This window comes from Pinus tabuliformis, chromosome 9, assembly GCF_031772625.1.
Source record: "Pinus tabuliformis cultivar Carrire ecotype Pingquan chromosome 9, CPIR1, whole genome shotgun sequence".
NCBI classification, from domain to species: Eukaryota; Viridiplantae; Streptophyta; class Pinopsida; order Pinales; family Pinaceae; genus Pinus; species Pinus tabuliformis.
Window position 1 is genome coordinate 5360611 of NC_142307.1, and position 21485 is coordinate 5382095.

General features: G+C 38.4%; 1 protein-coding gene across 3 annotated transcripts in view; it reads right to left on the reverse strand.

Moving 5' to 3' along the window:
- The window catches only part of LOC149146829 (cell division cycle protein 48-related / CDC48-like protein), a 70531-nt gene extending 58635 nt beyond the window's left edge, over positions 1 to 11896 (reverse strand). The window contains exons 1-6 of one of the 3 annotated variants that reach the window (XR_016262453.1): positions 11384 to 11896; positions 10300 to 10344; positions 10072 to 10176; positions 8151 to 9968; positions 7850 to 8038; positions 7557 to 7699 (exon numbers count right to left, since the gene is read on the reverse strand). Coding sequence is in view for 2 of the 3 variants with exons in the window: in XM_089439073.1 (XP_089295199.1) it covers positions 7557 to 7699; positions 7850 to 8038; positions 8151 to 9968; positions 10072 to 10176; positions 10300 to 10344; positions 11384 to 11722 (2639 nt within the window). In the remaining variant the exon portion in view is untranslated. The remainder of the gene's footprint in view (positions 1 to 7556; positions 7700 to 7849; positions 8039 to 8150; positions 9969 to 10071; positions 10177 to 10299; positions 10345 to 11383) is intronic. The other 2 variants (XM_089439073.1, XM_089439074.1) reach the window with 2 other exon arrangements.
- Positions 11897 to 21485: the final 9589 nt, after the last annotated feature.

Below are 21485 nucleotides of genomic sequence, written 5' to 3' on the forward strand. Positions count from 1 at the left end.
TCAATTGCCCTCATTCAAGTTGTTGCTACACACATTTTGGAGTAATGATTTACTGCCCCTTCCATTTTTGCTATATTTTATTCAACTGAAATAGCCCTTTATTCGATCTCTTGCCTTGACAAGATTACCTTGGTGGTCTGTCTTTTAACTAAAGTTTTTAAGAGATGAAGTGCGTTCACTCACTTCCTCTTGTCCAATGCTTGACCTTGTGTTCAACTACTATGAAGTTCATAGTTCCATTGCCTCTAATATGCTTTCCAAATCATTAAAGGGCTCTTTCAAAACAAATTAAGAAAAGTTATAAAAGGGTGAGCTTACCGTGTTTCTCTCAATCATTGTGCACTTTCTTGGTTTCTTGGATAACCACTTGTAGCTTGGCCAATGCCTCCTTCATTGCCAACTTCTGGAACAACTAAACCAACATATATAAGTGAGATTTTGTTCTTGTTAATCATCTAGTTGAATGACTTTTTGTCCCAATTCCAAGTAATGAACATTGTTGTTGTTCCAATTTGCTATAACAAAGATGAGTATCCCAGTGTTCGACAAAAGTGTTCTTTTAACAAAGGCAACTTCTTCAAGGTCACAAATTTGACTATTCTTATACCATATGTATCTATGAAGGCTAGGCCTATGGCTCATCCATTTCATCAACACAAATGCTTTTGCAAAATAAAAGAATGATGTCTCTATGATTTCAACAATCAACTACCAATGTTGAAAGAGTCGGCTATACACTCTCAATAGAGACTTTTTGTATTCTTACTCAGTGATGGCACTTTGCAAGTTGCTTGAATCAAAGACAACATTTGTGCTTCATGAACAAATTGAATTTCCCTCCTTCCTGATCTACAAGTAAACTTCGTTCTTCACCTTTATGTTATTGTTCTTTCTTCTTTCCAAGTTGTTAATTTTCTTGAAACTCTGCAACCCAAATGGAAAAACCTGCATTATTTGTTGTGGACTCTTTATTGATTGTTCTTTCAGCAAATAGATCTTTACAAATTCAGTATGTTGCTACTGAAGCCAGCAAATAGCCTCTGAGAATATAATTTCCTAGCTCCACAATTGCTCTCGACCCTGCCTTTGATCTGAAAATCACCCTATGAGTGACCTCAATTGAAGATTTATTAAACAAAAGGTATTACAAACTCGTGCTGGTGTGTGTTCTGTGTTATTGAAACAACAAATCGATCAGATTGCCAATACACAGACATTTTAAATTGAAAGATAGCAAAGAAATACAGTAAGCAACACAAAGACACAAACAGTTTTTAATAAGGAGTTCACCCTATTCTCCAGGGCTACGTCTCCAGTCCAGCTTCAGTGGTGGCCTTGTTTTATTGTGTCTTTCAGCAGAGAAATTACAATGCAGGGACTCAATATGAGTTCTCCTGAAGCAGATTTTGCTTGGCAGGGTGGTTCTTGGATTCCCCAAGCCACTTGGAGTACACAGACTCTTGTTCTTCCTACCAGCTCTGTGACCCTCGGTCTACAGTGGAAAGAGCCAACTGTGATGCTCAATCCAACAGATTCCTCTATGGGAAGGCTTGATTCTTCAAGCTCTCTGGTGCTCGATGCTGCCTGTGGTCAGCTCGGCCCTCTGTCTCCTCTGCTTGGCTTTACTGTTCTCTGTGTTCAGTCCTCCTCTCAAGGTTCACTGTTCACTGTCTCTCTTAGTCGCTTGGACTCTTCGCTCTTTGGTGCTCTATTCGACTGTCTTTGTTCATGGCTTTAGCCATTCGACCTCCATGCCCGTTCGGTTCCTCTCCTTCCGCCTGTGTGTTAGGAGTTTCCTGTTCGACGTCAGCATGAACGCTCGGGAAGTAGCCACGTGTCTCCATCGGAACAACGCCAACCTATTCGTCGATTCGTTTCTTTCTCCACCGTGGCGGTCAACAGATTCCAAATCCCCTTAAATCGCAGCTTAATTCCATGTCAATTCCGCTCTGTCTATCGGGCGCAATATCAGCGGTCCGATCTGGGCTCCTCCAAATCCAACGTCATTCGCACGTCGAGCGCGGTTGACTTGCTCGACCGATAACGCGCGATCACAAAGGTTTTTCTCTCACCTCCGCTGCCACGCGTCGATCACTGAGTGTGATCGCTCCGCTTTCTCCAAAACTGCTCACCGTTCAAGGGCGCCCCGATCAATATCGCTGGTTTCTAGGGCGCGGGTCTCGCCTTTGTACTTTAGCGCCTTTACCTTTTTCCACCTGCGGTCCTCTGGTTCCCCCACGCGACCGAGTGCTTAAGGCTCCTCCTTTCCAGCCCTGTTTGCCCAACGATGCGCGACGCGCATCGAAAATCAGCGCCTTTTCCCGATCCAGGGCTTCCAAGGGCTATTTTGACCTCCTACACAGTCTCCATGGGCCTCGGTCAACGCGCTTTGACTGAGGCCCTCGTCGTTTCGCGCCGGCTGCCATGGCCACTAGTTCAAGGTGTTTTCGATTGTTGTTTTGGATTTCATTCGAAATTTGTTTCGTCCCGATACAGTCATGGTTCTATGATAGTCGTTTATGGATCCGATTTGGATCAGCCTTGATCACTGCTCTCGACTTTGAGAAGATATTCTTAGTCCTACCTATTGATCTCGACCTACATACACAATTGCTTACTACTGAAACTAATCTCGACTTGCTCCTCATATCCCTGATCTTATCTCCTCAACCAATACGCACTGCCAACAACAAAGAATCATCAATCTTTTGCCTTTGTCCTTCTCTTGCCTTTATAGGCTTTCAATCCATGGAAAGAAATCAAGTTCAAATAGTTGTTCGCACTAGTTTAACAAGTTCTTTTTGCCAATTAACTAGAGCAAGTCTTAGTTACACTTTGACTAGCTCCCAATTAACTAGCTTAAGTTGCTCCTTGATGTCATCTAGTTGTGAACCAAGTTAACTGAGGACTTAACTCGTCCTTTCTTCACTTGCCAATGAAGACTTAACTCGTCCTAACTTGAACTTGATTCTGCAGTCTTAACTCATCCTAACCAGACTTGTCTCTGCCACATAAGCCTATAATCTATCTGAAGAAGACTCCAACAAACTAAAGCTCCAACGCTATGCATTCAATCTATTGATGACCATTCCAGTAAACTAGAGATCAACTCATCATACTGAAGTCTATCTCATGAATTTGCATTCATGCTTAGAGAAAGATGTTAAAATTTGGGTACCAAAGAACAAGTATTTCCCTAAGGCTTTGATCTTTGGCCTAGGGAAAAGTGTCCAAATTTATTTGTACTTTTCTCCTAAAGTGACCTTGTAAGTGGTAAAGTCAATTTAATTTAAAAGTGATTTTATAAGTGGTAAAGTTACATTCTAATTTAAAGGTGACTTTATTAAAGTCAATGAAGAATTAGAAAGTGAAAAAGTGACTATGGAAATAAAAGGCTAAATGAGTCTTTATTTAAGTGGGTGAGTTAAAAAATAAAAAGTGAAAATTAAATGCATATTTATTCTCACCCCTAGATCTAAATGAATCTGAGGCACTAGATCTTAGGGTAACCCAAAAAGTCATTTAGAGAGTAAAAGGAGAAGAGAAGAGAAAAAGATCAATTCATTCTTTCATGAACATTTGAGAGGAAGAGAAGAGAGAGAAAGGAGAAAATTTATGAGCAATGAGGAAGTGATGGAGAGTAGCAAAAAGGCATTTCAGCGAATCTAGACAACAACATTTATTGGCATGCATCCCAAGGCAAAACCGTACAACATGATAAAGGCACAAAAGTCGAGGAAGGGGGACAATAACAAGGGCACAAATTTCAAGGCAAGTTTCGAGCATGATTTTTGAGGCAATCGTACTGTTGAAAACTATATAGTCCATACAACTTGTCTGAGCACAATTTTCGATGCAGTCATACTGTTGAAATTCGTACAATCTGTACAACATGTTTCAAGCACGATATTCAAGAAAATTCGTACAGCGTTTAATGTTGTTTTATTGCTAGAAACTTTCTGTTATGGCAATTTTCTGATTGACACAATTTTCTAAGCATAGTTCAAGCACGAAAATCGAGAGAAGTTGTAATTTGTGGTTGCTAAAATTTTTACTATGTATTTCAATTTCTCTATAAAAGCATTTTCAGAAATAAAGAAAAGCTCTCAAACTAGTTTTCCCCAAGAGTTGTAGGGGGTTTTTCCAGGGTCACATTGACCAAAAATCACTGTGTTATTTTATGTGTGTGGCTGTCATAATTTTGGTCATGAAATATCTAAATTTGTGTTTTCAGAAAATATTGTCATTTCCAGATTTTAGAATTTTTATCATGCTTGGATTTCAAACTAAATGCATAGAGTGATAAGGAAAACTGATAACCGGAGTGGTGGTTGAAATTCTTCAAAAGACAATTCGAAGTCTTTACTGGCTAAGGCACGAGCCATAAAACCTTCATTCGCTACATTTCCAACACAAGTTGCATTTTTTTTCCATCTCTCACTGGTTATTTTTCATCAAGCAAGCATTTACTTTTATAATGTTCGCTCGGAATGCCAAGTTCCAACCATCAAGTGATTCATTTCATCTTCTTAGAAGACTCTAACGAACTAAAGCTCAACACTACGCATGCAACCTATTGATGACCATTCTAGTAAACTAGAGATCGCCTGATCATACAGAAGTCTATCTCATGAATTTGCATTCATGCTTAGAGAAAGACGATTCAAAGTCTTTATTAGCTAATGCACAAGCCATGAAACTTTCCTTCACTACGTTTTCAACACAAGTTGCATTTTTTCCATCTCTCACTAGTTAGTTTTCATGAAGCAAGCATTTATTTTTATAATGTTCCCTTGGAATGTCGGCATCAAGTGATTCATTTCATATTCTTGAGGTATTTGGTCTTTAAGCTTAAACTAGATTGCCAACGGGTCCAAAAGGTCAAGTTGGACATGTTGACAGTTGAACATGGTGCACCTATGTTAAGAGTTAGAATACTAGGGAGAGCACCCTGCACTATAAGCAAAGGGCATATGTCAATTCTTCCACGCAATATGCCTAATCCAAACAATCTTCAAGATTCAAAGAGAGGCCATGAAGGTAAGGTATCTATGCAAAGAAATGATGGCTAAGAGCCTACTATTCAATATTATGAGTAGGCCAATGATGGTCAAAGGGACCACTCCCAAGCACAAAAAGATGATTCCTATCCAAATGCAGGCCCCATCTAATTAGGAATTTCATTTATGATAATTGCAAAAAAAGTGTGACATTTCCTTTTGTATCCTAACGTGAGAACTTGTTGGTTATATGGCTTTGTGCCAATTAGTTATTTTGAATTGTGGTAGTTTCACTATATGCCCAAGTCACAATTTTGTTGAATCATGTGGTCAAGTAGCTATACAAAGAATGTGTTTTAGCTTGTTACAATTGCAATGCAAACAACTGTATTTTGTTAAAAAAGGCCTATGTCATACTTATATTTAGAGGAAGAATGTCAAATAATTCTAAAATTTGCCTATATTTTAAAGGTCTCAATGTTAACACAATATACCTAATCAAAAGAAGAAGAAAAAAAAAGCTTTAACTAGACCAGTGTTGCGAAAAGCGCAATATTATCGTGATTTTTTGGTTTAAACGATAACGATAATATTGTGCGATTTTTATCAAGTTTTTTTTTTCCAAAAAATCGCTGAAAAAATCGGGATACGAGGGGAAAAAACGCAGGGCATGGAGACAGCGCATTTTATAAGCAAAATTATGAGTTTTACTTGTCATTTTTAGCAACAATGGACTTGTTTGAGAGCTGAGGAGGAGAAGAAGGCGTTAAGCAAAATTATGAGTTTTATTTGTCATTTTTAGCAACAGCGAACTTGTTTGAGCGCTGAGGAAGAGAGGAAGGCATCTACTAGGGCAGAGGAGGAGAAAAACAGGATATTTTAGTATCCCAAGCAAGAGAACTTCGTGTTTGGACCAAATTTCTTTAGCAAACCGTGGTTTCCAGGGATGGGCACCAAATTTGGCCATTTTGTTTTGGTTTTTTTCTTGTTTTTGCTTGGGTTTCTATAACCCATTGATTATCAATGATATTTGATGATGCGGTAGCATCCGGACACCTCAATGAAAAAAAATTAGAGGAAGAAGACAAGTGGACAACCACATGGACAGCCAGGCCAACCTTGAACAAGATTCGGTTAATGAACTAATTTTAGTTAAAAAATCAGTTAAAACTAAATGTATGTGTAATAAGAACTGAAGGATTCATGAGTGAATCAAGAAAAAAGAGAGGAGAAAATCTTGTGCGTGTGAGAGAGGGCAAAATGTAGTTGCTGGAGAAATCTTGATTAAGGCTGAGATGCCTTAAAATTGTAATCTGAGTTTGTACATAATAAAAAAGTGTTTTCTGTGAACTTGTGTCTGTGTGTGTTTTTGCCTGAATTGTTTGCCAACGTTTTGTTTTATTTGCTGGAATGTTCTTATCAGATGGCCAGAGAGAATCATCTCATGCAGGAGACAGCAGCAACGGCGGCTCCAATCCAGCGGAGCAGAGACTCTACGCAACAGTAAAGCATTTAGCAAGCAAACTCGACCTGCCTATGTCTGCGCTATTGAAGAGAATTTATGTTGATGGGCAGAGGAGCCGCATAAAGTTAGGGAGACATTGAATTGGTAGCAGCAACCCGAGCCAAGAAGGAAGCTATGACTATGGTCGGAGTCAAAGAAAAAGGTTCAAGATCTTTCTGCACAACTTGTTGAAATCCAGAAAAAAATGGAGAAGGAAATAAAGGAGGTTGTGAGAAAGATAAGGAGTTACCCTGCGGAGAACATGGTGATCCACGACACAGTTGTGTTTGCTCGGCCAAATGTTTGGAGATGACAGTGGAAGCAATTCGAAGGTGGGAAGTCGAAGAGGCGATCGTGATGAGTAATCCGAGAGGAAGCAGGGACGTGGTGAATGGATGCAAAGTTGCGGGCATTCCAACATTTGGTTCGATTTGGGACTCTTAAGAATCATTTGGATCATGTTTATGTGTCAGTGTATTTATTTTATGTTGTAGATGCTTTAGCTATTAAAAATTTTGAAAAAAAAATGAATATTTTTGTATTTCTCGATTTGTACGATTTTTCCCGATTTTTCCCCTCGCCGATTTAATCTCGATAACGATTTTCGCAACATTGAACTAGACTAAATACCCTAGTAGCACTCTGAAATTTGAAGTCCCTCACTTGACTTTTGATACCATTCACTGTAATGTGTTTCTCAAGTGTCAAGCTTCTAACATTTTAAGTTTTTCATGAGAAAACATGAGATTTGTCAAATAATTCTAGAATTTAATAGGATCTACACAAATCCTCACACAATATACTTAATCCAAGGAAAAAGTTTTAATGCACTCAGGGCCCAATCATGTTCATGTATCTGTCTTCTTGTCACATAATTCTAATGACTAATCCAAATTAGAAAACCAGTAGACAGACAAATGAATGAGAAAAGATTGACAAAGTTCATAAAACTCCACAAAAGAAATTACTTTCAACAGATAAAAATTTCCATATCATAAAATCCAAGGGAAGGACAAAAGCGTTAACTAAAAAACAAAATCTATAATACGTACACATAGCGGTGAGAAAACAATGAACCAATTTCTTCATCTAGTTCACCAAACGGCACTGATGAAGTTGCAAGAAGTAATACAGGAAGATCTGAGGGTAACTCTTCCAAAAGAGTTGATAAAACAGCTCTTAGCTGAAGATGTGCCTGTGAAGTTCATAAGTGCAATCAGACAAAATCAGAAACTTGAATGTTATGGAAACTCTCACAATCTGAACATAAGGCTTTCACAGAACATATACCAAAAAATAGTAATACAGAAAATACAGAAAGCTAATGCAGAAAAAATATACTCACAGTTTCCCACCATAGTTGAAGTTGAGGCAAATACAATATAGAAGGTGTATTCCTTCTTGCTTCTCCCACAATATGTACTAATGCTTCTTCAGGGGTCTTGGCACTTGGATCAGACATAAGTGATGGAAGCCCGAGTGAATGCACAGGGAATCTTTCTAATTCATGTAACACTGCAGGGCCAATATGATCCTGACATTCAGAGGACAAAAAAGAACATCAGATCACTGAATTTACCGGTTGACTTGAGATTCTAAACAGTTGAAGTCAGCAGATTCATAGTTGAGGCATTTTATATCCATACCAAGCCGGCACCTTCCTTTCCACACAGCAAAAGCCTTGGTCTGTATACAACAGGAATTAAAGAGCAGTAGGGAAATCCAAATAAGTTAGCAAGATTACGAGAATTGTTATCAAAGGAATCTTTTGTATCCCCCTTTGCTAATATGGGGAATATTTCAGAAATACACTTTCTAATCTTGTCCAGATGACCTTGTAAGCATGGAGCTATTACAGGTGACAATGGTCTAGAATGCACTATTGCACCTCTATGTGCAGCAGGTGTAATGGCAGACATTGCTTCCAAAAAATGATGTCTCTCCACTTTGACAGAATCCACGTCTATAACAAACTGGTCATCACTACTATATACTTGGGGGTATTTTTGACGGAAGGCTCTGATAGCAGCCTCGGTGCACAAAGCTTTTAGATCAGCACCACAATACCCCACACAAGCTGCTGCAAGTTCCTTCCTTAATTCCTCTGACGGAGGTTCCTTCCACTTTCTTGTGTGTATCTCTAAAATTTCAGATCGTGCCTTACAGTCAGGTAAAGGAAACACAAACTCACGATCAAACCGACCAGGACGGCGAAGAGCCCCATCAATGGCATCAATCCTGTTAGTAGCTCCAATGAGAACTACTTGACCTCGAGAATCCAAACCATCCATAAGAGCAAGAAGTGTGGATACAATAGAATTATGAATCTGTTCTTGTTTGCTTGACCGTACTGGAGCAAGGCCATCTATTTCATCAAAAAAAATAATTGAGGGTTGATTTCTTTGAGCTTCTTCAAAAAGCAATTTCAATTGTCGTTCAGCTTCACCAACCCACTTGCTGAGTACATCAGCCCCCTTTCGCATATAGAAGTTAACCTTCTGACCTGCCTTAGCTGCTGCACATGCCAAAGCCCTCGCAATTAATGTTTTCCCTGTTCCAGGTGGACCACACAATAAAACACCCCTTGGAGGGCTAATGTGGTAATTGGCAAAGAAATCAGGATAGAGAAGAGGGAAGAAGACCATTTCTTTCAGTGCATCAATGTAGTCAGAGAGACCACCAATGTCTTCAAAACTCACTGTCTCATCAACCTGCAGAGGTTGAATGTCAGCTCCACCTTTGGAACTAGGACCTGCAGTTTGTGCCCCTGTAACTCCAGAACCAATAGGATCACCCTGATGGCCCCACCCAGAAGCTGCCACATTCAAACCCCATGCAGTTGTGCTACTCATGTCCAGTCCACCACAAATCCATGGTTGACCAAAGCTTCTATTTCCACCACGCATCAAGGATCCAACTGGACCCTGATCCATCTCATCTACAAGGAGGGAATCATCTGAATCATCTACCCTTTGTGCACGATGACGTTTATGCACTCGAGAACCACCTCGTCTCACTTCACGCCCACTCTTTGTTCCCATTCCTTGATGTAAAATTCTACGAGGAGGAGAACGTGGTCGCTGTTTCTCTTCCTTCTCAGGGGAAAACCGTCGCACTTCAGTACGGTTTCGGAGAGCATACCGCCTTCTCCCTTCTTGTTCTTCACCCTCCTCCTCACCTTCTTCATCTTCTCCATCTTCCTCTCCCTCATCCCCACCTTCCCCCTCATCTCTATCATCCTCCTCTGATGATTCTTGCTCTTCATCATCAGAATCCTGAGAAGACTGCTGCATGGTTGCTCTTGTTGACCTGCGGGGCCGTAGTCCTTCTCGTCGTGGCAAAGATGTTTTAACTCTATTTTTCTTTCGTGTGACCGGACTGGACTGTTCATCTTGACTAGGATTATTATCAGCTTTGACAATAGAGGTCCGATATGTCCGTCTCTGCGTCCACCAATCACCTGACTTTAAATGAGTAATATTGCCATTAAAGTTAAGTCTTTGTGATCCTAAGTATGGACCACAAAGTCATAAATACTACAGGAAACAAGGTAAAAAAGGAGCTCACCATCAAATCTGCATCCTCTGTGTCTGTATTATCTGTCTCATAATCTTCTAGATTGACAGAAACTTTTCTTTTCCTAGTAGAACGACGTAAAGTGATTGTATGCGACTGCAAGGATTTATAAGTTTGTCATACAAAACATGGTATGAATCTACATATTCAACTGTAACGAACAATTCAAAAGCGTCTTTGTCAGAGAGCAACAAATTTTACTTGGACGTTTTTCCAAACCTGTTCATTCATGTTCTCCACTTGAGTTGGTGGACCTGCAGCTGTCTGGGCCGGAGAAAGAAACCCAAACTACTATTAGATACCTTGATACAAGGGAGGAGAATATCATCTGTGCAGTTACTTGCATGGTAATTCATAAAGGATGATGCATTGCGTGTGAATGAAACAACAATTAGCAAACGGCATGGTTACTAATAAAAACTAAAGATAAAGATCTTTATATGCAGAAGAATAGATAGTTAAGAAGGCATAGACAGGGTGCCTCGGAGGAACCAATGGGATCAAAGAAGGCCATAGATGCCCAATATCAAGCCATAAACATAAGAAATGCAGAGTTAATAAGTGTCTATCTCTATAATGAACCGCCAAAGCAACATGAAAACTTACACCGTAGAGGATTTACAAGAAATTATACAAGAAAGTTTACAATTCAAAGAGAAGCTACTTAAAGTCGTGGACTTTAAGAATCAATGTTAAGGGTGGGAATTCATTTTCGATGAAACTAGTCAGATTCCTTCTATTTAAATATGTAACAATATGTATAATATACACAAATTTGGCCGTTATTTACACAGCGAAATTCATTGCAGCACCTCTATCCCCTTGTCATTGATCTTCCGACAAACAAATGTTGGGGACCACACAACACACCAAATCCGTAATCAGCTCTTTCGATCTCCAAAGATTCATAGCACCACCAGGTCGCGTGGTTCTAGCAGATGTTAATGCCCCACCTTGAAGGGGTGCGTGTGGATGAACGGTAAATTAAAACCCTAAGAAATACCCTATTGTTTGAAGGAGACCAAGAGCAAGCAGAGAGTCGAGTAAACCCTAAAACAAATAAATATGCCGACGGGGACCTTAGTTTGTGAAGTTTACAGAGTATTAAGCCATCCAACAGGGTTTCACTTTTTATGTGCTCAGCGCCCACCTTCCCCTCGAGGCAAATGGTAAGTGACAAAAATAAAACAAAGACAGGTGCAATGCCAGGGAGACTCTGGCATAATATATTCCCTTAAGACTGCAGGAGGTTTGAATCTATAGACTGTAGATGGAATAAGAAAATAATGCAAAAATAACTTACATTGGAGCGCGAATTGTGCCCGGGCTGCAGCATCTTGGCGATGCGGGACGCCGCTGCCCGGCGTTTGCTCTTTCCTTTCTTCTTCAGCTTGGGTTTGTAGTACATGTGATGTATGCGGGGCAGCAGGTTATGTCGCCTCCGGAGGCGAGCTCTCAATCTATCGCTTGTGCGCAGGGGCCTGTTTTTAGAATCATCGTCACCAAATACATCGGGGGGAGTTTTTGAGGAGGAGAAATCCGTCGGCTTAGCGGGAGGATGCTGCCGATCGATGGATCCACGACTGCGTTTACTTGGAAGCGGCGACGGGGAGGATGAGGAGGTTCCTTCTTTTCCATCCATAATAGCGAGGTAAGCTTAGACAAAACGAAAGCCAAACAAGGGCAGCGGAATGCGTAACAACCCCTTATTTTTTTCCTTCTTTTTCTCTCTATGTTTTGATGGGAGAGTTCTCTTTCAATGTTCTTCTTAGTGAAACACGCACCTCTCGCTTTTGAAGAGAGACAGACCCTCTATCAAAGATGATAGAAAAAGAATATCAAACGCCATTGAGCACTATATAAGGCCCTTCTATTTTCCCTCCATTTTTTTTGGATACGGAGTTTGCAGGATAAGTCGTTACTTTCAATACCTTCGAGAGAGAGAGAGCCTAGAAGAGTGTGTAATGTGTAAATATGAATTTAAAAAAACACCATTAAAAGGTTTTGTGCGGGTGATTTAATCCAATTTGCAGTAGTGTATAGAGTGGAAATTTGAATTTAAAAAATATTATTAAAAAGTTTTGTGTTGATATTTTAATTTTTGATTTGATGTATAATTTGTATTATAAAAGTATTTATATTACAAGAAAGTTATACATATAATTAGGTGTAGAGATTATAATTTGTATATTAATTAAGCATATATTAAATGAGGCTTGTTTTACTTATGTTTGATTATTTTTCCAGTTATATGTTTGTTTGTTTCGATTCTTATTTGTTTTTTTGTCTCATGATAAAACATTTTTTCTCTTTCGTACAGTCATCTTGAATCATGCTTACTATTTATAAACAACTTTGGTCTTGCATTATGGCATTAGTTTTTGCTTGACTTGCACTACAAATGATCCATTGAACATTGGTGTTGGTATTGTGGTCTCCACTGGTTTTGCAGTCCTTCCCCTAGTATTATGCACCTCTAATGTCCATTAGAAGGCAAAAAAAAAAACATGTATACATCAACCCAAGCAACTACAAACTTGTAAAGTGAGGTAATAATTCAGGCATTGCCCCCACTGATGTGAGAAACTATTAATACATTTGTGTATTTTTTTCGAGTGTGCAATCATTTGCATTACTTTGGTTTTAGTTGGTTCATAACTAATTTCTTCTATTATTTTGTAGTTTCACTATATCTTTCTAATTATGCAACTAATGTGAAAGTAAGGATTAGCATAAACTTTTTTTAGAGGCATCATTAAGAGGGATGGATGTTGAGTTTGAAATAAAAATTGTTGAATGTGTGATTAAAGCAAAGATTATATATATATATATATATAGAGAGAGAGAGAGAGAGATGGGGCGGGGCGAGGGTGTATTTAATAATACATTTGCATTAAATTAGCATCTGTAGTAATGGAACATAGCTTGTGTTTATGGCACATATAAGTAAATAAATAGGTTTTCGTCGTTTATCTCCTTATGAGCACCTTTGTTGTAACTTTTTAGAAAGGTAATTTACAGTGTGTCCTAAGTTGTCATGACTATTGTCAATATAACCAAGTAAATAGTGATATAAATTTGTAATGTAAACCTCCCAATTCACAATCAAAACATGGAATCTAATAATAAGCATTGAATTTCATTCTGGACTTTGACTTTAAAAACTCAACAAGAAAACCAACATTCCTAAGTCAAACATCTCAAGGGTCTATCAACATTCCTCTTTTGGTCTAGAATCACTTTCCCACAGGTGTGTGTCATAATCAAATAAAAAACATATAAACTCCATAGTATCATCTCATTTTTTTTTGTATATTCTACATATATTTTCACATCAGAAGTACTCTTCTATGCAAAAGTATCATGTTTTTGTTGCTCACTTCAACCCATACAATGCCTTCTTCAGTATACCTTTTATAAAAGAAAAACCTCAAGGTTGTTCCATGTATACTTCTTCTTAAACAAAATCATTCAAAAACACTCTTTGCATTCATTTAGTGAAAGTCGATGTCAAATTTTGTTGACAATGTCAAACTTGCTTAATAGTGTTCATCTTTTTTCACTTGCACAAAGATTTTGTTGCAATCGACTACTTCTTTCGCCGCATAACTCTTTCTTGTTAGCCTTGTTTTTATATTTGTCAATAAAAGCATCAAATCTAAACTTTATCTTGTAAACTCATTCACAACCTTTTGTTTTCCTTATTCTAGATATCTCTACTCGTTCTTATAGTTAATTTGTGTGGATGGCTTCCACTTTGGCCTCACAACTAACTACCATTCTAGCTTGCGTATTGCTTCCTTGAAGGTAAGAGAACATATTTTAGCCCAAGGGGTTAGCTCAACCCCTTTTATGTTTTTCAACAAAAGCATCAAATCTAAACTTTATCTTGTAAACTCATTCACAACCTTTTGTTTTCTTTATGTTAGATATCTCTACTAGCTCTTGTGATTGATTCGTGTGGATGGCTTCCACTAAGGCCTTCAAAACTAACTATCATTCTAGCTTGCTTATTCTTTCCTTGAAGATAAGAAAATCAATATATTTTAGCCCAAGGGGTTAGCTCAATTGATTGCTCTCAATGTTGTTGGGCATTTAACTATTTTCGAGTTAATAGGCCCCAATTCAAATTCTCTTAATTGAGGTGCACCAATCTACACCAATAAGTTTACCAGGGATTCTTTCCATTGATACTGGGGAAGCATCTCTTAGGTTTCCCACAATGTTTTCTAGCTTGCTTATTCTTTCCTTTAAGATAAGAAAATTAATATATTTTAGCCTAAGGGGTTAGCTCAACTAATTGCTCTCAATGTTGTTGGGCATTTAGCTATTTTCATGTAAATAGGCCCCATTTCAAATTCTCCTAATTGAGGTGCACCAATCTACACCAATAAGTTTACCAGGGATGCATTCCATGAATATTGGGGAAGCATCTATCAGGTTTCCCACAATGTTTTCCTATAAGATAAAACTCAATGTATCTACAATAACAAACACTAAGACAAAATTAACTATTGGTTGTTTCTTTAGCCCAACACTCCACTTGGATTGTTAGGATATTCCGACACATAAGAAATAGTTAAGTATAATTTGTTCTAGTGTAGAGTTAGGTAAAGTGTGTTTCTTTACTATGTACTTTTGTAACTTACAATCCGACGGCCACAATATGTAGTGATCCAGCGGTTCATTCTCTCCTCGGTATTACCAACACTTGATCCATGGCTTAACACCCGATTGGTCCATGATCTCTATTTAAAGAGCATGGAGGGTCATTTGTAGGGTAATCGTTCATGAGAGAAGTTTATGTAAATTTTCATCATTTTGTTAATAAATTGCCTAAAGTGGCTGCGTTGGCTCAGGCCGTGGATTGTTTTTGAGGGTTTTAACCATGTCAACAATACTGGCGTATTGATATGTGATTTGTTTGTGAGCGGTGTCCTTTGGTGTTCTATCTGAGGAACTTACCCTGTAAATTCCTACACCTGCATTCTTGCATGGGGACATGCATGAAGAAATATATATGGAACAACCCTCTGGCTCTATACAAACAGACTCCAACCTTGAATGTCGGCTTAAGAAATCCCTTTATGGTCTCAAGCAAGCCCCTCGGGATTGGTATGCCAAAATGGATAGCTTTCTTTTAGAAATTGGATTTTCTAGGTGTCATTCTGACAATATTGTCTACACCAAGAAAGTGGGCAAGTTCCTTATCATTCTTGTTCTTTATGTTGATGATCTTATCCCTACTAGTAGTGATCCCAACCTTATAAACCATGTGAAGTCCAGCCTTAAAAAGAAGTTTGAAATGATAGACTTAGGACACTTGCATTATTTTCTTGGTCTTCAAGTCTTGCAATCCAAGGAAGGTATTTCCCTTTCCTAGTCCAAGTATGCATGTGATCTTCTATGCCATTTTCACATGGAAGGCTGTAAGCCAGCCCCTTCTCCCTTTCAGTCTCGAGCCAAAATTTTAGTCACTTGTACTTCCCCTAAAGTTGATGCTACCTTATACCATCAACTTGTAGGAAAACTTTTGTATCTGACCCATACTCGTCCTAACCTTTCCTTTGTTGTTGGCCTTATTGCTCGGTTTATGCAAAACCCACATGAAAGTCATTGCAAAGTAGCTAAAAGAATACTTGGTTATGTTCGAGGTACAGTGCAGTTTGGGATTCATTACAATGCAAAAGCATCTCCTCTATTGGTTAGTTCATTGATTCTGATTAGGCTGGTGACCCTGATGATCGGAAGTCTACTGCAGGTTATGTGTTCACTCTTGGTTCAGGACCTATTACATGGGCTTGCAAGAAACAAAGTACCATTTCTCTTTCTTCAGCAGAAGCAGAGTATCGTGGTGTCGTAGAAGCTAGTAAGGAAGCCCTGTGGCTTCTTAAGATCCTGTCAGAGTTTGGCTTTCAGCAGTAGCATCCAACTACACTTTGGTGTGATAATCAAAGTGTCATTCAACTATGCAAAGATCCAGTCCAACATCAGCGCAGCATACACATTGAACTGCACATGCACTTCATCGGAAAGCTCATTCACGACCATGTTCTTGAAGTGGAATATTGTTCAACAAATGATCAAGTTGCAGACATCTTTACAAAGGCTCTCACAGAGGCGAAGTTTACTAAACTTCGATTTATGGTTAGAGTTCAGGAAGTTGTCACTAAGGGGGGATAGGTTCTAATGCCTCCTTCCTTCTCCTATTGTGTCATATTTGTACATTCTTCAATCCTATCCCAAGTTGTTCTTAAGGGGGGATGTTAGGATATTCTGACACATAGGAAATAGTTAAGTATAACTTGGTCTAGTGTAGAATTAGGTAAAGTGTGTTTCTTTACTATGTACTTTTGTAACTTACAATCCGACGGTCACGATATGTAGTGATCTGACGGTTCATTCTCTCATCGGTATTACCGACACTTGATCCGTGGCTTAACACCCGATTGGTCCATGATCTCTATTTAAAGAGCATGGAGGGTCATTTGTAGGGTAACCATTCATGAGTGAAGCTTATGTAAATTTTCATTCTTTTATTAATAAATTGCCTGAAGTGGCCGCGTTGGCTCAGGTCGTGGACTGTTTCCCTCTTTGAGGGCTTTAACCACACCAACAATACTGGTGTATTGATTTGTGATCTATCTGTGAGCAGTGTCCTTTGGTGTTTTGTCTAAGGAACTTACCCTGTAAATTCCTACATGGATTGTGCCCCTTTCACAAAGTTTCTAACTTGTGGCTTACATTTGCTTTCTTGTCTTCATATCTTCGCTACACTCTAGTTCTAAAAATCAAAAGCCTTTAATGGCTATCTAATCTAGTTTTGGATTATTCTTTGTTGTCTTGACGTTTTATGTATTCTTGCATGATTCAACTTCTTCCAAGAACCATAACTTTTAAAATTCCTAACCATTTCCAAAAATATTTGCTCTACTTTGTTGTTTGGTTATCTTATGAATAGTTCCTCGAAGTCATATATGGGTTTAAATAAGTTCTTGCTCATTGATATCCCGGAGATTATAAGCTCTAATCTCCTCATCGTATGTAAGAAGAAAACAAATGTGTGGCACGTAAAAAAAAAGTTATATCATTTTTGGTGTCATTGAGTATGAGATGTTGTGCTCCAAGATATTTGCAAATATCTCGTGGGTGGTTTCCTACCCCTCCAAACTTCCTTTAGTTTCCTTTTCTTATTACACCACTAAGACTTTTGTTAACTATGTGAACAACATACTATATTGTTTTTGTCCAAAAATTATATGGAATTTCTTTGTGTTATAGGTACATACTATAGCCACACTACTACATGAGCCCATTTTTTTAATTCTATTTTCAACATATATCTTTGTTTCACTTGTTTAGGTCAAAATTTTATCATATTTTTAATTATTTTAAAATGTGAATTGTGTTTTACCACATTTGCATAATGTTTTCGTATTTTATTATGCTAGTCATAATACATGTTGAAATATTGGCCATAATATAGGTTGCAAGTAACCATGAAACCAAGATTGGTAAATTGATTGAATTTTGCTTTTTTAATAATAATAAATAAATAAGGATTTAAAAAAAATAAAAATAAAAATAAAGATAAAATAAAACATTTAAAAAAGGGTCAGTATTTTACAACTTCATAAAGGGGAGAAGAGAGATGTGTAGAAGAGACCTCGAGAGGATATCAACATTTCTACCTAGGTTAGGGTATTAAATATTCGAGATTTCAAGGTTTTCCATTTACATTCTAAATTTATTTAAAGAATAAATAAATTTACCCTTAAATATACCAATTCTGCTTGGTTTAATACAAGGGAATGAATTATATTCCTCAAAGTTTTAACTATTTTGTTCATGATATCAGGGAAAGGGTAGGTGTGCCTCGAGATTAAAATAGTTGATGTTTTACATGTAGGAGTTCCTAAACAACTAAAATTGCACAAGGGGTGAATTTTTCTTTAGTTCTCTGCATTTTCAAAATGTAAAATTACAGTGATTATGTAATTGCCTTCATTTTGTATGATTGTAGAGACTAGGAGATTCAATAACAATGAGGCTCTTTAGCAAGAATCACTTATAAATAATGAGCATATTATTATGTAGTCATTGAAGCCTTGTGCATAACAAATATATATGGGGTCAATAAATTTCCAATGTTTACATACTCTAAACTAATTTGTAAATAGATGTTGGGTAAATACAACATCAAGACCACCCGGATGCGGGTGGCATTCAATGACATTAATGAGTAGCCGCACAGAGCAGGCAGCTGGCCTTGCACCTGGCTGGCGGACGGCCCTCATCGCATGCACCTTGGTCTGGCAGACACCTTCAAAGGCACGCGAATTGACTCCGCTGCAGAACGGTATGATGTTCTCACAGTTTGGCATTTATGAGCGCCTGGTTCAAGAGCATTCAAGTAAGATTTTATGTATGGCTCTGTTTTTAATTCACGCCATTGTTACTGGTTCATTTCACCTCCGCGCAGAATTCTCCCCGCACCCTTGCCTGGTTCATCATATTTGGAAGCTCGCCTGGCCTTTTGATGTTTTTGGGCTCCTCTGTGCTCAAATTCTCACTCGTCTGCTCCGCCTCAACCCCTTTCTCAGTCAGCCTGTTATCCTAAGCATGCCTCGCCGTCGAGGAATCCCGCGCAGAGGAAGCAACACTGGAAATAGAGGCAGAACCTCTCGTCCTGCTCCTCAAAACGTCATTCCCATTGCCTCAGCCTCCCCTTCTTCTCCGCCCTCGGGTCAAGCTGGGTCTCTTCCGAACAATTCTTTTCAGACTACCAGGTTCACATTCCACAGTAGGCTCAACAGGCCGGTATTGACGGCAAGCATCACAATTATTCTCGCTGAGGAAGAGAATAATCCTATCAGCTCGGCTCAAGCCACTTCCTCTCAATCTCAGGAAGACAACGTTCTTCAAGGGGAAATGGCCGAGGTGGTGTCTAACGCGGACAATATGCAGGAGGACACCTCTGTTTCTGAATAGCCTCAACATCCGGTCGACCCAACTCAGAACGAGATTCTGGCCTGTGGGTCGTCTCAGCGTGCAGGCTGCATTCTCAATCTGGTGACTACTCCTGAAGGCGGCATTGAAGGAAATGATGACAATGGCTTCGTCACCTGGGTAGCTTCTTCCAGCCAGGTGGATAGGGACACGCCTGACTCTCCGCAGCATGCAGACTAAAGCCGACTCTTCACCGACGAGTGGCATTCTTGCCTCTGCTCTGTGTAATTTTGACTACGTGTCTTCGTTTCCAAGTCTATGGTCCTATGTCTGGTTTATGTTCTTGTTCAAGCTCGTGGCGCTAGCCAACTTGCTCTCTGTTTACTGTTGCAACTGTGGGTTTGATGGGTACCTTTTTGTCTTTTTTATTAATGGCGGGCATGATAGTATGCGTCTTAGTAAAATTTCTTAGGGGGTCATGGTCCAAACAAAATCTTTTGAAGTCTGCAATGTGAAATCAACAAAAAGCATGAAATGTAATATCTCTGAATATCTGGCTGAGGGATGGCATCGGCCTCCTCTGAGGTATTGACATCATTGTACATAATTTTTTTCTTTTTTAATAGAATTAGTATTTACGCAAAAATAAATAAATAAATAAATACAACGTCAAGACCAAACATATTATATCATTGCATTTAGTGGTTAGGGTTATTACCAAGAAATTGTTTATTTTTTATTTTTCATATATATCATAATGGTGAAGAAGGATATCGTGCTGAGGCCAAACAAATGTACTCTTCTCTAGTGTTTAATTTTGCTAATTCAAACATTAGTTATTTAATCTTATAATTGAGTTTAGTTCCAATTGCCTTTTAGTCTTGTTATTTGCCCTTTCCATTTAGCCTATTTAGTTATGTTAATTTTATTTATCTCAAGCACTTTGCTCTTTATGACTATATTTTTCAATGTCTTTCGAGGAAAGTTTTCATAGATTGGATATTTTCTCCTTGCAACCTTTGCTCATGGTGGTTGTCTCTCTACCCTCTTTTTCTATAAAATTCACATAGGAGTGGAGGAGATGAAGCTTTGTGTTATGGTTTCTTGAGTTAGGGTTTTAGTAAGTTTTTTGTTGTCAAGGATAGTGTGTGGTCTACGTGCCTTTGTAGATTTGGAGGATGGATGACATGTTCCAACTGGTGGATTATTATAACAATGATGTATTAGAGGATCAAATATTTTGTTCACCATCTAGAGTCACCTAATTAGTGGACCAAGTTTATAAGTCACTAGATATAAAATAATTTATGTCTATGGTGTGGATGGATAATGAATATGCATATGAACTAGAGTTGGAGCGTCGGGTATGAACTTTGGGGGAAGGTGTAGGATAAGGTACTTTGGTCCATTCACATATATGTGTTGGAGCTAATGGTTCAAGCTCTCTACCTTTAGTGTTTATGTTGCAACAAGCAAGGAGGTTATGTTCAGATCTGGTTTGAACAATTGAAATTCAACCCTTTTAGAGGACAATTGAAATCTAGGTTATTTTCCTTGTACTAGCCCTCAATTGAATGCCTTTGATGATACATAGGGTTTAAGCTTTATGGGGGTCGAATTATGTATCCAACACCTTCTAGTTGATTATGTACACCAAGAACCAAGAACAATCCATGAAGGAAGAAGAAAGTCTTAAAATCTCATGCAAGTGAGGTAGATGTAGTTGTGGGGAGGGATATAACAATTAATGAATTTCTTGACTTAATGAGTTGAACTTTGGTTGGGAAATTTGTTAGTGGAAGGGTGGGTATGAATGTGTTGCTAGAGAGCACTTGGGGGATATGTGTGGGATATATGCCAACAGCAAACATTTAGGAAAGGTCTAGTTGGGTTGTATCTTCATATAAAAGGCAAATGTATTATTAGTGTTGGAAGATGTTTGGTTTATGGAATAGATCTTGTGTGTATATTAAACCACGGCATCCCCTCTTTGATGCCCGGGATGAGCATATGGCAACAACCCCTTTTTGGATTATGTCGTCAAGATATCCAAAGGATCAATGTTATAGGTGAGAGGTGACCAACTTGGTAAGACCATTTTGGTTGATAACAGTTTCTTATATGAGGTTTATCGATCTTTTGCTCGTGTCTTGTTGGATTTAGATGTCAATTTTACATTTTTTGAGTCTATAAATCTTCTTCTTCTTCTTCTTCTTTTTTTTTTTTTTTTTTTTTTTTTTTTTTTTCGGGTAAAAGAAAATATGCTAGGGCTTGGACTATATAAACATATCCTTTTGGTGCTTAGGATGTTATAGATATAGACATGCACATATGGATCATGATATACCCTTAATGAGAAAAAAAAATGGAGGATGAAAGAAAACATGCACTTGTTGGATTCAAAATGATCAATAACACAACACATTTGTGGAATTTAGTTAGTGAGTACAAATGTG